Consider the following 15682-nt stretch of genomic DNA (forward strand, 5'->3'; position numbering starts at 1 on the left):
TAAAACTATACTAGACATGCCAACTGAAAAGTAGGACAATCTGACTTACTTTTGGATCTATTTCTTTTCCTGTGAGAACATTTTTTTTTTTTTTTGGATAACATTTTTTAAAATTGGCTGATTCACAGTGAAATATTAATTAACTACAGCTACAAATATAATTTCATTCTGCATAAAACAAGCAAATAAGGCCAGTCATGAAGCCTCCAAAAAACTGTCCATCTTACAGTGTGTAAAGATATTATTCGTCATTGGTGAAGTGTGATATTAGCAGAATCAGGGAAATGTCCACATACTTTGACTGGAGGTACGATGGGAATGCAGTGTACGTTCAAGTCACAGTATGACCATAATCTTTACATTAAAAGCAAGATCATCCTGTACTTTTCTGTGGTCCTTCCCTTACCCTTGCACAGGAGCGGTAATTAGCATTCCACTGCTGAAGGGTATTAGAAGGCAAAAGGACCTCCCAGAAAAAGGACATCAGCAAGGCTAAGGAATTAACCTGGTTGCTGCTGTAGATAAACTATGTCACTGGAAAGTGTTTCATCATGTTTGCACCAGTAGGTGGAAACCTTGGAGATACAATTGAGATTCACTTACAAGAGGGAAAAACTAGGAGAAATGAGGTAAAAACTCTTTAGCTTCATATAAGCCACAGGAAAACATATTCAGCACATATATAGGCTTTCTTCAACTTCATCGTGTAGCAGCCTATTGGTTTAGAAACTGATAATGCTTTGTAAGAACACCCAATTCAGATCAGAGACACAAAAAAAGTGGGAAAAAAATCACTCAGGGGGAAAAATATAACTAAAGAACATTTATTTGTTTTTCACCAAGACTTTATCTTGAGGACGTAACTAAACTGCGCCTCCACTCCCCACCCCAATTTGAAGGAGGATTAGTACAGTGGATGTTATAAAGCAGGTATGAACAGTTTGAGGGACTGGAACCAACATTAACTGACAAAAACCAACTTCCATCTAAATCATCATAAAAATGTTTAAGTAAAAAAAAGGGGGGGGGAGGGGGGCAAAGGGGTTTTCAGATTGGACAAGATCATCACATTTTATCTAATACATTCAATTTTGGCTAGGGTATACCAAAATGGAAACAGGATAACTATAATACAAAACTTCCACTACAGCACACTGCACACATCTGTGTTCCAAGCCCACCCTCGTTCCCCTAATGCTTCCAAACTCAACTATTTCCCAGCCTGTTGGGCCTGTCGACGAAGGAGCACGTAGATCTTCTCTTTAATCCAGTCTTTGTTATAAGGCTGGTATGTCTGGGTATCAGCTCGGTAACTGAGGAACAGAAGAATAATAAGCAAAGTTACAATGGTCAAATACCGTCGTGTTTTTAAAACTGGAAATTGTTAACTGTTTTAGAATGGCACAGATGTGCACATGTTGATACATGAACATAATGAAAACGTAAAACAGCGGATTACATAACTGTTGGATTTTATGCAATATGAAGTTTAGATCATCTAGCACAATCTCACAGCAGAAAAAGAAACTGAGGTCTAGAGATCTTAAGGTAAACGCTCACTGCGTTACACAGCTACTTCTTGGTGAAGTCTGTCCAGAAACCATGTGTTCTTTCTCCTACATAGTTAACTATTCTTATGGTTCCTTCAGTGATGAAAAAACAAAACTTCAGGTTTACTATATTTACTTTGAATCAACTTAAAAAAAAAAAGAAAACCTTTAAAAATATGTTGCTGCCACAAAGATTTCTTCTCTGGAAAGTATTAACAGAAGGAAAATTTTATATACATCCAGTATTTCAGGATTTTCTTTTTATTTATTTTTATTCTATTTATTTTTTTTTTTAGGATTTTCTTTTTAATGAACAATGCTAGAGGCTGAGAAGAGCCTGGAGTACAAGGAGTAATATCAGCAATGAAACTCTAACAGAATTCCAGGGTTTTTGGAGTACAATGCATCACTTAATGGACACTGACTCAAGGTATGTTTAGAGGACAAAAAACAGAAATATTCCACTGACCTAAAACTGAACAACTACAACCAGCTAGATTGCTGGTTAAGCAATAAATTCATTTTTTAGAGTAAACAAACTAAAGCTATGGTATAAAAAAAGAATATAATAAACAAGCAGAGATCGCAGAAACACAAAGTACGTCACAGTGTTTTAAGGCCATGAGCACCATCATTTTTTAGGTTCTCAGCAAAAAAAATTATATACATATAACTACAAATGACAGTAAATACCTCTAAGTGTTAGAAGCATTAATCGCTCAGTTGTGTCCGACTCTTTGCGATCCCATGGACTGTAGCCCACCAAGCTCCTCTATCCATGGGATTCTCCAGGTAAGAATACTGGAGTGGGTAGCCATTTCCTTCTTTAAGGAATCAAACCTGAATTTCCAGTACTGCAGGCAGATTCTTTACCATCTGAGCTACCAGAGAAGCCTATAAAGAAGTTGCCAACTGCTAGGTTATTGCTTTGGGCACTCATCTGAATCAATTTAATCCTATTTACAACTCTGTGAGTAGATACAATTATCCCTTTTTAATAAAGGGGGAAACCAAGGCTCAAAACAGTGCAGGCAACTTATTGGCTAAGTGACTTCAGGCAAGGAGTAAAAGCTTAAACACTCCTGACCAGAGTTCTTATTGTCTGTGAACCATTGAGCTAGAAACTTATGATCCATTTTTTGGGGGGCGGGGGGGGGGGTGGAGGAGTTTAACTGCTTTACAACGCTGTGTTAGTTTCTGCTGCACAACAAAGTGAGTCCACTATATGTATACATATATCCCTTCCCTCTCACCCACTCCTCCAGGTCATCACTGAGCTACAATCCAATCTTTGAAGAGAAACAAACTCCAAAGTAGGAATGCTTTACACCATTATCAAATTCTTCCCCTGAATGGTAAGGTCAGAATGGGGTTTAGTAAAATTCACAAGCTCTCTACTTTTACAGAACATTTGGTTTTTTACTAATGTCCTGTTGTTACAGTGAGAAATAATCTAAAAAGTAAACTCACCCTTAACTCTTCAAATTAAGAGTGACTAGGAAAATACAATTACCACATGACTATTTTAATTTTATATTCACTATCAAGTACCTCTTAAATCACATTCCCTAATCCCTTCACCCTCCTGGATTTCTCATCTCTTTTTCACAACCTCCAACACTTCCTCCCTCACCCTTAATTCCAAATGGTGTCCTCCCTTCTATTTTCCTGAAGTAACTAAAGCAATTAGAAAACCTCCTCAAGCTTCTATCACATCGGCCTGTGTTTCCTACTTTACTATTAATGGATTGTCCAAGATCCTATCTAAAGCCATCAATTTCTCCCTCTACTACATCATCACATTAGCCTGCCAATATACCATTATTTTTCTCACCTTAAAAACAAAATTAAAGGGGGAAAAAAGTATTTTTTCCTCTAGCTATAACCCCATTTCCCTCCTCTCCTTTTGAGTCAAATTCTACAAAATTTGTCTGTGTTGGCAGTCTACAACTCCTCTCTTCTTACTAACTCACTGGAATATATAAAGATTTTACTCTAGGGCTTCCTAGGTGGCTCAGACAGTAAAGAATCTGCCTGTAATGAGAGAGACCTGGGTTCAACTCCCGGGTCGGAAAGAGCCTCTGGAGAAGGGAATGGCAATCCACTCCAGTACTGGTGCCTGGAGAAGTCTATGCAGCCTGGTGGGCTGCAGCCCGTGGGCTTACAAAGAGCTGGACACTACTGAGCAGCTAATGCTCTCACACTTCCACTTCACTCTGCCAAAACTGCTCTGGGAATCACCAAAGTTCCACAGGGCTGTACCAAATTTCAATCCTCATTCAGTCCTCATTCATTTGATCTACCAAAAATATGAAGTATCAATACTTTTGAACAGGCTGGTTCACCAAATTCATCTCCCTCTACTCTCCACGCCCTCCACTTACTCTTCTGCAGCTTCACAGGCTTCATTTGACACTGACTTATTCACTGTGCAATCCTCAGTGCCTTGGAACACATATGGTACATAACTGGCACTCAATAAATATATTATATGAACATGTATGTCTGTCTCTTTCTGTGTGTCAGGCAATAAACACATCAACTATAAACATTATAAACTAATACAGTATGATATATATACAGCTCTATTGGCCTCAATAGTTTTTTGAGTTTTTATATCAAAATAATCATAATAAAATTATCACACATTATAAACACATTTCATTAAAGACCAGAACTGGATCACTGAAATACTCTGAGTAAGCAGAGTGACTATAACTGAAACACAATGAAGAGGTGAAGAAAACTGAACTCAAAAATTCCAAGGAAATGCTTATTTTCACCCGGATCTTTTGTGAGACAGCATTCCAGACTTGGTTCCAGTGCTGAAACAGGAAGTGCCTTAGAGTAGGATCTACATGTTTTTCACGACTGAAAAATATTTTTTTCTTCTAGCATAGTGTCTGACACATAATAAATATGCCTGGTGACCGAAGCTCTCATTATAAGGTACTTCCATTTTCCTCTGTAAAATTCACTGTACTTAATACTCGGTCTCTCCAACAATGCTGAGAAGATGAAGTATTATAGATTCACATGGTCCTTAGTAACAGTGGTGATAAGTAATTACTGATATAACTTAAAATAAGCATAATGTTAGGGGAAAAAATTTAATTTGACAAAACTCAGAGAATAGAAAAGTGTCAAAAAAACAAACTCATTCTAACATACCAAAATACACATGATCAACATTAGGTGTAATTAAAATTAAATTCTATTTCAGTCCTACATATATTTTAAAAAAATCATGAAAACAGAATAATCTTAGTTTTAATTTAAAGCTAACTGCTTTAGGATAAAGACTGTAATTGGGGAAAAAACTAAGTAAAAGATTATTTAAGGAACAAAGTTCTCGGTTCAAGGTGGATGTACACTAACAGCGTCAATTAGCAAAATTCCTAAGATTTTCTTGTGCCTTCTTCAGCTTTATGTTGACAATGTATGAGCCACGTGCAGAAGAAATATTAATTACCACATCACAGGCAAAACACAAAGATCTGTGTCATGCAGAGCGAGCTCCTAATAGCATAAATCACCTCAAACAAACAAACAAGGAAAAAAAAAACACAGTTTAAGAGATACGGGGGCTAATACTTACACAAGGCAGCTGAGGTCTGCCAGGTCATCAATAAAATCAAACAACTGACTGATATCATATGTGATAGAGGGGCTGTTGGGATTCATTCTCTTCAGATGTTCTTCATACATTTTACAAACACCTAAGAGAGGGGAAAACCAAGATCGTACAATTGTATGAACTTTAGATATGAGTAGTGTTATGTGCTTATATCACAATACTTTGTCCTTCCCTGTACATATAGGTCTTTGTGTACCTCCAAATTGACTTCATAAATTTCCTAATAAAAAGTAACAGTCAAGCACAGAATTATCAAAAGCTATCTTAATAAAGCTTGGTTCAAGACACTGTGATCAGAAGTATCACTTATGAGTTCCTGAATAGAAAGGGTGAATGGAAAGGAAATAAAAACCAGGAAAATCAATTCATTGTGACACTAACCCACAGCTGCCATCATACTTAGTGGCAAAGGACAATGCTTTCCCATTCAGACTAGAATACCTGCTCTTGTCACTTGTATCAGGTAACAAGGCACTGGAGGCTCTAGTAAGGGTAGTTTGGCAAGGAAAAGAAATAATTGGCATTCACACTGGAATGGAAGAAGTGTACCTATCTCTATAAATGTATACAGAATTGTATACAGAATACCTTAAGGAAACTACAAAATACAAACTATTAGAACTAATAAGTCAGGGTGGTAAGACTGCATGATGTAAAATCAATATACAAAAATCTATTATATTTCTATACCTCAACAATAAAAATACTGAAAATGAAATGAACAACATCAAAAAAGAATAGAATTCTTACAAATAAATTCAATAAAAGAGACATAAGGCACACTGAAAACTGTAAAATGTCACTGATAGTAAAGATTTAAATAAATAGAATGCTATCTCAAGTTCACAGATGGGGTGACTTAAGAGTAATGGAACAGAAATAGGAGTCCACAAATAAACCCTCACATTGATGGTCAACTGTTTTTCCAAAAGGATACCAAGACAAATCAACAGAGAAAGAGTATTTTATCAACAAAGGGTGCTAGGACAACTGTACAGTGATACGCAAAAGAAGAAACTTGGACTCCTCTCACACCACGTATAAACAGTCACTCACAATGGCCCAGAAACTTAAATCTAAGTCAAAATTATAAAACTCTTGGAAGAAAATGTAGGCACAAATCTTTGTGACTTTGGATAAGCTTCTTAGATAGGCTGGACTTCATCAAAATTTAAGCCTTTTGTACTTCAGAGGACACTATCAAAGAAAGTGAAAACACAAGCCACAGACTAGAAGAAAATCTTTGCAAAACATGTATCTGATAAAACAGGGGTCCCCAACCTCTGGGGTCGAATGCCTCATGATTTGAGGTGGAGCGGATATAATAATATTAATAATAGAAATAAAGTGCACAATAAATGCAATGTTCTCAAATCATCCCAAAACCACACACACACACCAATCCTCCAACCGTCCACAGAAAAACTATCTTCCACGAAACTGGTTCCTGGTACCAAAATGGTTGGGGACCACTGAGATAAAGAACTATTATCAAAAATATACAAAGAACTCCTAAAACTCAACGATGGGAAAGCAAACAACTCAATTAAAAAATAGGCAAAAGATGGGAACAGACACCTCACCAGAGAAGATATAGAGAAGAAAAATACGCATTATGAAAAGATGTTCAACATCACAACATGAGGAAATTGCAAACTGAAATGAGGTATCACTATACATCTATTAGGATGGCAAGAAACTCCAGAACACTGACAACACCAAAGGCTGCCACAGGAACCGCAGGGAATGCAGTGACACAGCCACGTGTGAAGACAGCTCGTCTGCTTCTCACAAAGCTAATAAAGTCTTGCCACATGATCTGACAGTCACGCTCCTCAGGATTTACCGAAAGGAGCTGAAAGCCTAGGTCCACACAAAAACTTACACAGGAATGTACATGGCAGCTTATTTACTGACAAAACCCGTAAGCAACCAAGATATCCTTCAACAGGTGATGGATAACCAGACTGTGCTATACCCATACAATGGAGTATTATTCAACAACAAAATGAAATGAGCTATCAGGCCATGACAGACATGGAGACATCTTAAAAGCATATGACAGAGGACGAGATGGCTGGATGGCATCACCAATGCGATGGACATGAGTTTGAGTAGGCTCCGGGAGTTGGTGATGGACAGGGAGGCCTGGTGTGCTGTAGTCCATGGGGTCGCAGAGTCAAACACGACTGAGCAACTGAACTGAACTGAAGTGAAAGAGCTGATCTGAAAAGGCTACATACTATAATTTCAACAATACAATATTCTGGAAAAGAAGAAACTATGAAGACATCAAAAAGATCAGTGGTTGCTGTTTAGGGGAGAGATGGGCGAGCAGGTGAAGCACAGGGGATTTTCAGGGTACTAAATGTTAGATACATGTCTTTGCACATGTCAAAGTCCACATAATGTTCAAAGCAAAGAGTGAACAGTAATGCAAACAAGGCTTTAGTCAATAATGTATCAGTACTGACTCTACAATTCTAACAAATGTACCACACTAACACAGGATGTAAATATTCGGGAAAACTGGGAGGGGGCGAAGCAGGGGTTATGACAGAACTGTGCTTTCTAATCAATTTTCCTGTAAACCCAAAACTACTCTAAAAAAAACTAAACCTATTAATTTTAAAAAAGGGATGAGGGGAGGGAAAGCTCTGTATTCCAGATGAATATTAACTACTATAACAAAGAAAAATAAGAAAGTAAGAAAATTACCATTTGACAACCACCATGTGAGAACTGATTCCAATAATTCCATTTTAACTTTTAAAATGGAAAATAAACCACCATTTCTAATTTAAATAGAAAAAAAGAGCTAGAAAGCCACAAAAAGGCATGGAAGAAACTTAAACACATTGCTAAGTGAAAGAAGCTAGTCTGAAAGAGCTATATGTCAATGATTCCAAATCTATGACATTCTGGAAAAAGCAAAACAATGGATGTGGCAAAGAGACCAGTGGTTGCCAGGAGGCAGGGAGTGAGGTGAAGAGGGATGACTAGGGGGAACATGGAGGATTTTTAGGGCAATAAGAATATTCTCAACATTACAGTATGATAATGTAATGGTGAATACACAGCATTACACATTTGGCAACACCCACAGCACTGCACAACACAAGGAATAAATCCCAAAATAAACTATGGACTGTATTCTGCTTCAACTGTAACAATGTACCATACCTCATATTCTATCTTTTTTTGGGGTGGGGTGGGGGGTGTGGCATGCAGGACCTTAGTTCCCTGACCAGGAGAACCTGAGCCCCCTGCATTGGAAGCAGTATTAACCACTGGACTACCAGGAAAGGTGTCATTAACAGGGGAAACTGGGGATAGGGAGAAGTACTTGGGAACCCTCTGTACTTTCTATTCAGTTTTTCTTTAAGCCTAAAACTGCTCTAGAAATTAAATGTATTCTTTTTTTTTTAAAGTTCAGTTCAGTCGCTTAGTCGTGTCCGACTCTTTGCGACCCCATGAATCGTAGCACTCCAGGCCTCCCTGTCCATCACAAACTCCCAGAGTGTACTCAAACTCATGCCCATCGAGTCGGTGATGCCTTCCAGCCATCTCATCCTCTGTCATCCCCTTCTCCTCCTGCCCCCAATCCCTCCCAGCATCAGGCTTCCCTAAAATCAGCAAAGGTTAGTAAAGAGTATTGCAGAATCAAAGACCAAACATGGTAATATAGATAAAGCAACAATCTAGAGTGTGTGCACAAAGTCTACCTTAATGGCAAGTAAGTCTATCAGCAGAGGAAGGGACTTGAGAAAAGAAAAGAACACAAGCTTTGCTTTAAAAATTAGAATAGAATCTGAGGAGCCATCTCTGATACAATGAGTAGCTTTTTGTCCCGCCAGAGGTCTACCCACCATTGGTTTTAAGAAGAGATTTTTAAGCCTAATCCAATTAGCTTCAGATAATTGGCAATTCCAGGGACAGCCAGCAGCAAATTTTATATTCCTATAAAATCTTTACAGAAGAGGTGAAGAATGTGCAGTTTGCTAGAAAGGGTGCAGGGTGTACACAAGTGGCTTACTGGGTGTGATGATCTAATGATGTAATGAAAGGATGTAAGGATGAATCCAGTTAGTGATGATCCAATCTACGTGCTCTCATCTAATGGTTTACTGGGGGCTGATACCTCCCTTCAGGGTGGTGCCAGCTTATCAAATGTACAATAAATTATACTGATTTGGTTCCATTTGCCTTTATTCACTGAACTAATTTTTTATTTCTTAACATTCTGATGGACTGTAACCTTAGCTTTTAATGTTTGTTTAGTAATTAGACTATTAGGTTGTGTAGGCACTATTAGGTTTCTCAAGCCTGTCTTAATAACTCTATTGAGTTTGACTAGACTATATAAGGAATACCTGTAAAATATTTACCCAGCACAGTAACAAAATAACATATAATAAATAAAGAATATTTACAAAACAAGCAGAGGCCTGGGAAAGTCACTATACATATGAGCTTGATTCTAAAAAGTAGAAATAACAGTGAATGTCAGGGTAAACAAACTCAAGACAACTGAGAGTCTTAGCACTTACCACTCTCACCCTGGGAGCAAGCGCAGACCAGCTGGTGTGGATGCTAGCTAGCGTGGGAGCCAGGAGACTCTATAGCCCATTCCACCTCCAGCCCCCAACCCCTTACTACCCCCAAAACAAAGTCAATGATTTCTACCCCTTGATTAGTGTTTAAACTCACCTTCCATGCACTCATTCACAGATTCATAGTCAGCGTAAGTTCTGCCTTCTGGCCTCTTGGTAGGCTGTACCAGCAAGATGGTGTGAGACTGCAGAGGGAAAAGTGATTTCAGTGTAAGTTTCTAACTCAGTATTTGAGAAATTCATAGTATGGGATAAAATCTCCATTCACCACACAAATTATCGTTGGTTATTAAAACACTATTAATTAGGGGAGTCTTTCTGCAATATTGATGCCTCTACCCAAGTGCAGCGCCAGAAGCTGGATTCACAACTTTTCTGTAAGGTCTCTTAGTCTCCCAGTTCTTAACAACTGCTGTCTCAAACTCTTATTGCACTTACTGCCTGTAAGTTCTCAGCATAAACTACCCTGTACTGTTTTTTCTCTTTTGCACTTTTCTTCCCAGCCAGATTGTAAACCTGCTTAGGTGTTCTATCTCCATTGGTCACTCTAATCCCATTAGGTTCCTAATGAAAACAGATATGGGCTGATGAAAGGAGAAAAAAGGAAAACACTGTAATGATTACAAGCACTTTATCAATCTATGTTTTTTCTAACTTTAGCACTACAGTGAAATCACATCTTATCCAGAGATTAGACTCAAACATTAAAGGTGTAAGATAAACTGGCAATATAAAATTAGTATATACAGTTAACGTTACCCTAGAAAATCCATTAAATTATTCACCCAGTAGGTGACTCACCATAAGGGGCTGTGTTATACTAAAATATTGTATTTTTAAGAACTAGAATCACAAAATAGCTAGAGGATATGACATAGGAAATGTGAATATGCCTAAAGATCAGCAGATCTTTCGTCTCCCATCTCACCCTCATTGGGGAGCATGCTTTCGTTTGTGGGTCTATTTCAGGGTTTCTCAACTCTGGCACTACTGCATCAGGGGCTGGAAGATTCCTTGTTGCAGAGGTTGTCCTGTGCATTGAAGGATGGCAGTATTCCTAGCCTATTCCCAGTAAATACTAGTAGCACCTGCACTCCCATGCCCTCCTCCCAACGTGTGGCAACTAAAAATATCTCCAGAACATTGGTCTGTTGAAAGTATAACCCCTTCCGTTTTTTTTTTTTTGCCAAGTGTGTACGGTTCACTAATTAAATTCAAATATGATGTAACCTCACTGTAAACCCAATGCTAAATCAAACTATTTATAATCTTTGGGAGATGGTGAAGAACAGGGAAGCCTAGTGTTACAAAGAGTTGGACATAACTGAGTGACTGAACAACATATTCTTCTCTTCTGCTGTATTAGTTTTTAATAAAAAACAAACAAACCTCTTAAGGACAGGAACTAAATGTTCTGAAATAATCAGACTTTTTAATGTCCAACAAACTGCAACTGAAAGAGATGATATTGAGAGTTTCTGAATAAGCACCGCCCCCGCCCAAACAGTACTTTGAACACAATGTGAAAAACAAAGGAATTTATCATACTCCTCCCTCTCCATCAAGAAGTGAGTCATTCTGATTAACAGTTTGAGAGGATCTGAGATAGAACTTGATGACAAGAGATGAAAAGTAATTCTGTCCTATAAAGACCTGAACACAGCCAAGGCCTTTCTTAAATAGTGATCAGAAGTCAGAGAAAACAGAATGTTAGATTACTGGTTATTTAAAAACCACCAATAGTTTCAATGGCTCATATGGTGAGAAGAAAAATGACTTTATAGAAACTATACTAACATTCCTGTAAGAGGACCTGTCCCACATACCAGCCAGACAAGTTGCTACTATATTAATTTTCTTCTTATTCTAATAAGGACCAATTCACTTAAGAGTAAAGATACGAAAATGGCTATACAGTATGCTCCTTTTTATATTTACCCTTAAAGTGAACCTGAACAAAGTTTACTATTTTTAATACTTACTGCCCAAAGACAAGGCTTAACAATTAGGAACAAGGAATGACTAAATTTACAAAACTATAAACAAAATTATCAGATTTTTCCTTCTTCTAAACAGATTTGGTCCAGCATTCCTTAGGTTACTCTTTCTTAGGGGAATGACCAGTAGTAAATAAAAATATAAATACATACAGGAATAGATATATCTATTAATATTTGCCACAATAGAAAAATAACACTGTGAAACCTAAATCAAAAAAAGTTATGCAGAATTACCTTAATAATATCCTATTCTCTGTTTACTAAGCAGTTATGATTCACTCTAATGAAGAGTTAATCTATTAATCTGTTTTTAAAGTCTCACAAACATGAACCTTAAGAACAGTTAGTCATTCTACTGTTACAGATATGCTACAATACATACAATTGGTTCTTGAGTTTTAAATGCATCTCTCAAACTACCAAAAAAGAAAGGAAGGAAGAATAAAAAAAAGAAATTGAACCAATATTTAAGACTTTTGAACCAGTATTCACTTTAAATACAAATTCCAATTTTCAATTTTACACGAAATGATAAAGAATTATCACTGATAATTGCTCAATGATAATAGAGTGTTCATATTAACTGCTGTCATATCCCCAGATTTTAATCTAAGCATTTAAAAATAATATCAAATAAAGGCAGAGAAAGAAGGAAACTCCGAAGTGAAATGACTTGCTCAAGGTCACACTGCTAGTTAAGACAGGAACTGGAAACCCAATCTCCTAATTCCCAGTCCTCCTTGGGAGACTGTTGGATCAAACACTGGCCTATCTCAATCCAGAAAACTATAACCTGAAAAAGTTCCTTGTTAACAATAGCTGCATGATCTGTTAATCTGCAGCAACCAGAAGACGAAAACTGAAGTGTGGAAGCAACCACGATTCTTTGGAATCCTCGTGAGCATCTCCTTTTTGCAGATTACAAAACACAAACACACAAGCCAAAAAACAACCCTTCCCACCCATTCTACTTAGATTCTAAGTAAAGTGGACCCTGAGCTGAATCTATCTTTTCAACTTCCAGACCCAAGAGACTATAAATAAAGGTAAGCACAGGATGGGTGGCTGGAGGGGGTTAAAAAAAAAAAACAACACCAAATCGGCCCCTACACGTCTTAGAAACGAGGGAAAATGTATTTTTTCAAAAAAGGCAGAGCCCAGAAAAACAAAAGGGAATATGGTCGGAAAAGCACGCTACAAAGCAAAGATGTTCCCTCCCGGCCCACACGGGGGATGCAGTATTCAATCTGTCAGCTTCGAGACGGACTGTCAGACATCCCTCGGCCATTGTTCCTATAGTAGGCTGGGGCGTTTGGAAGGAAAGGGAAGCGCCCCCACGCCTGCCTCTACCAAGCAGCAATCGGAAGAAAGAGCAACCTCCGTAACGCACGCCTCGCCAGAGCCAGCAGGCGGGCGCGCAACCGCGGGGCGGACCCGGGATCCGGGGCCTAGCGCCAGGCCCAGTGCCTCCGCGGCGGGAAAGAGAAGGGTCGACTCATAAGCTGGAGTGCGGAGCGGCAGCACGCTAGCGCTGGATGGGGTGGGGAGATGTATGGGCGGGGGTCGCCCCGGGGGGGTTGGGGGTTCGGGTAGCCGGTTAGGCCTTTCTCACCATCGCGCCAAAGTCTCCCGCTGCAGCCGATGCCGACTCCGCCGCCGCACACGAGCTTACCCGCAACGCCGCCAACAGCCAATCCCCGCGAGAGGAGCAGCCGGAAATCGTCAGAGGCGCACCGCGAAAGAACCTTTCGGACCATAGAGGCTCACGGATTTCCGGCAGCTAGAGCAGAGAGTGACTCTGTTTCAGCCATCTTGGATAAGGGAAAGGAAGCACACAGGGAACGTATCGGAACTTGAAAAAGGAGCACTTTTTTCGAGACACGATCTTCGGTACTCGCGTTATTAGACGCGCGGCTAAAGTGATCACCGGTATACACAGTGACACAAGCCATCTTTCAGTGGCCCCACTCAAAAATGGCGGCGGTATAAGAACCCTGGGGCATAGGTCGGTTGTAACCCCGGAAGTACCCTTCTAAAGGAGGGGGCTGTAAGGCAATCCGGAAGTGGATGTAATGAAGAGGTGCCACTTGGCGGCCATGGCAGCTGTAGTATCGGTGGCTCCGGGTCAAGGCCCCTCGGAGTGGAGTAACATGGGCAGCACTGGGTATAGGGTAGAGACAGCTTTGTATCAGCTTCACTGCTGAACCCCACGACCCGCCATTACCGGCCTGCAGGACTCCTTTCCTCACTCTAGACTCGGAGGAGAGTTTGCCGTGATTGGTGGGCTGGTCCCGGACCTGGGGGGGCGATCACCTGCGGGGGTGCCCCAGGGAGATAGGGGAGCAGGGAGAACGAACAAATTCGCCTGGGTTTTCGTCCTTTTCTTGCTGCCATCGGGAACATTGCTTGTGGAGGAAGTAGGCCCATTGTGCTGCCCGTATTCCGACGATTGAATCAGTAGCTCCTTCGTATAGTTTCCCGTTGACTTCTCATCTCTGTTAACCCATGGGAATCCAGTGAGTGGTATATGAAAACTTACGGGCTGGGACCTAAGATTGCTGAAAGTTGTTTCTAGTATCAGCAAAAAGGGGATTCTTTACAGGTACGTTCAAGAGAGAAGTGTCTCGTGAACGCATCTGCTGGTGTGGAGGACGAAAGAACTGGAAAGTCCACCTGTTCTTTTGGAACAATCACACGTGTTTAAGGACCTGAGCTCCCGAAAAATTATAGACTAGTGGTATTGGATGAATAAAGAAGGCAGAATGGATGATTTCATCTCCATTAGCCTGCTGTCTCTGGCTATGTTGGTGGGATGTTACGTGGCTGGAATCATTCCTTTGGCTGTTAATTTTTCGGAGGTAAGCGCTCAATTTTCTGTGTTCTATCAGCTGTCAGGATGGCAGCTAGGAAGTAGTGACAGTTAAAAGGGAAGCTGCTCCCCCATTTAATAGCAGAGCTAAAGGTCTTCTTAAGGATGACTATTTTCAGAAGATGCAAAACATTTAATAATAGAAACAAACCACTTATTTAGCACAAGTTCTTAACGGAGAGGGATGGGGCGGGGAGTGGATCCACTGAAGATCCTTGGATACTCTGAACTTCCTGAAATTGCATACCAAAATTTGGGACTCTACATTTTCCAGGAAAGACACCGTAATGTTATTTTGATACCCAGAAGTTTCAAAGAATCAAGGTTCTGGATGACTGTCAAAATATACATGAAGAATATAGTTTGTTCATATGAGTTGAAATCAATATAATTTCTTTTTGAGAAAATCAGGCATAGCTTTTTGGTAAAAGGTTTTTTGTGTTGTTTTTTTTTTTTTTTGATACCTGTAATTAGATTGAAATAAGGAAAACAACTGGATTGTTCTTAACTCAAACTTCCTTTTAAAGGAGAACATTGGACAGGTTTTTGAAGTTGTTTTCAAATCTATTTGTTTAGAAATGAATTTTTTTGTTAATATGGTTTGACATTTTGTTTTAATTTCTTTGGTTCTTTATTATCACTTAAACGAACTTTAACAGGGAAGAAAGATGAAAGCATTGTTCAGTGAAAGTGCAGATGGATTCTTTGGGCTGTTGTAAGGAATTCACAGCTTGCACAGTGCTAAAAGATTGGGAGAGAAAAACTACTGCATTCAGGATTTCTTTTTTTTTTTTTTTTAATTTTTATTTTTTTTTTTATATTATTTTATTAGTTGGAGGCCAATCACTTCACAACATTTCAGTGGGTTTTGTCACACATTGACATGAATCAGCCATAGAGTTATACGTATTCCCCATCCCGATCCCCCCTCCCACCTCCCTCTCCACCCGACTCCTCAGGGTCCTCCCAGTGCACCAGGCCCGAGCCCTTGACTCATGCATCCCACCTGGGCT

General features: G+C 39.4%; 2 protein-coding genes across 2 annotated transcripts in view; one reads left to right on the forward strand and one right to left on the reverse strand.

The window, feature by feature from the left end:
- Nucleotides 1-805: 805 nt before the first annotated feature.
- ERH (ERH mRNA splicing and mitosis factor) lies at nt 806-13549 on the reverse strand. The gene is made up of 4 exons (XM_065940138.1): nt 13413-13549; nt 9898-9985; nt 5149-5269; nt 806-1313 (listed from the first exon to the last, which is right to left on the reverse strand). Exons 1-4 carry the CDS (start codon nt 13413-13415, stop codon nt 1211-1213), a joined length of 315 nt encoding a protein of 104 aa, XP_065796210.1. The 5' UTR covers nt 13416-13549; the 3' UTR covers nt 806-1210.
- Nucleotides 13550-13854: 305 nt separating this feature from the next.
- SLC39A9 (solute carrier family 39 member 9) overlaps nt 13855-15682 on the forward strand; it is a 44446-nt gene continuing 42618 nt past the window's right edge. Inside the window, exons 1-2 of the mRNA XM_065940137.1 lie at nt 13855-14316; nt 14403-14658. Of these exons, the coding sequence (XP_065796209.1) occupies nt 14545-14658 (114 nt within the window). The 5' untranslated portion in view covers nt 13855-14316; nt 14403-14544. The remainder of the gene's footprint in view (nt 14317-14402; nt 14659-15682) is intronic.

This window comes from Muntiacus reevesi, chromosome 7, assembly GCF_963930625.1.
Source record: "Muntiacus reevesi chromosome 7, mMunRee1.1, whole genome shotgun sequence".
In the NCBI taxonomy this organism is placed as follows: domain Eukaryota; kingdom Metazoa; phylum Chordata; class Mammalia; order Artiodactyla; family Cervidae; genus Muntiacus; species Muntiacus reevesi.

Bases quoted from the DNA above. Each gene is read 5' to 3' on its own strand.
- ERH (XM_065940138.1), bottom strand. The intron at 5,270-9,897 runs GTGAGTTTAAAC...CCCCTCTCTTAG, and splicing joins TGTGAATGAGTGCATGGAAG to GTGTTTGTAAAATGTATGAA. The intron at 1,314-5,148 runs GTAAGTATTAGC...TCTGTTCCTCAG, and splicing joins GCAGACCTCAGCTGCCTTGT to TTACCGAGCTGATACCCAGA.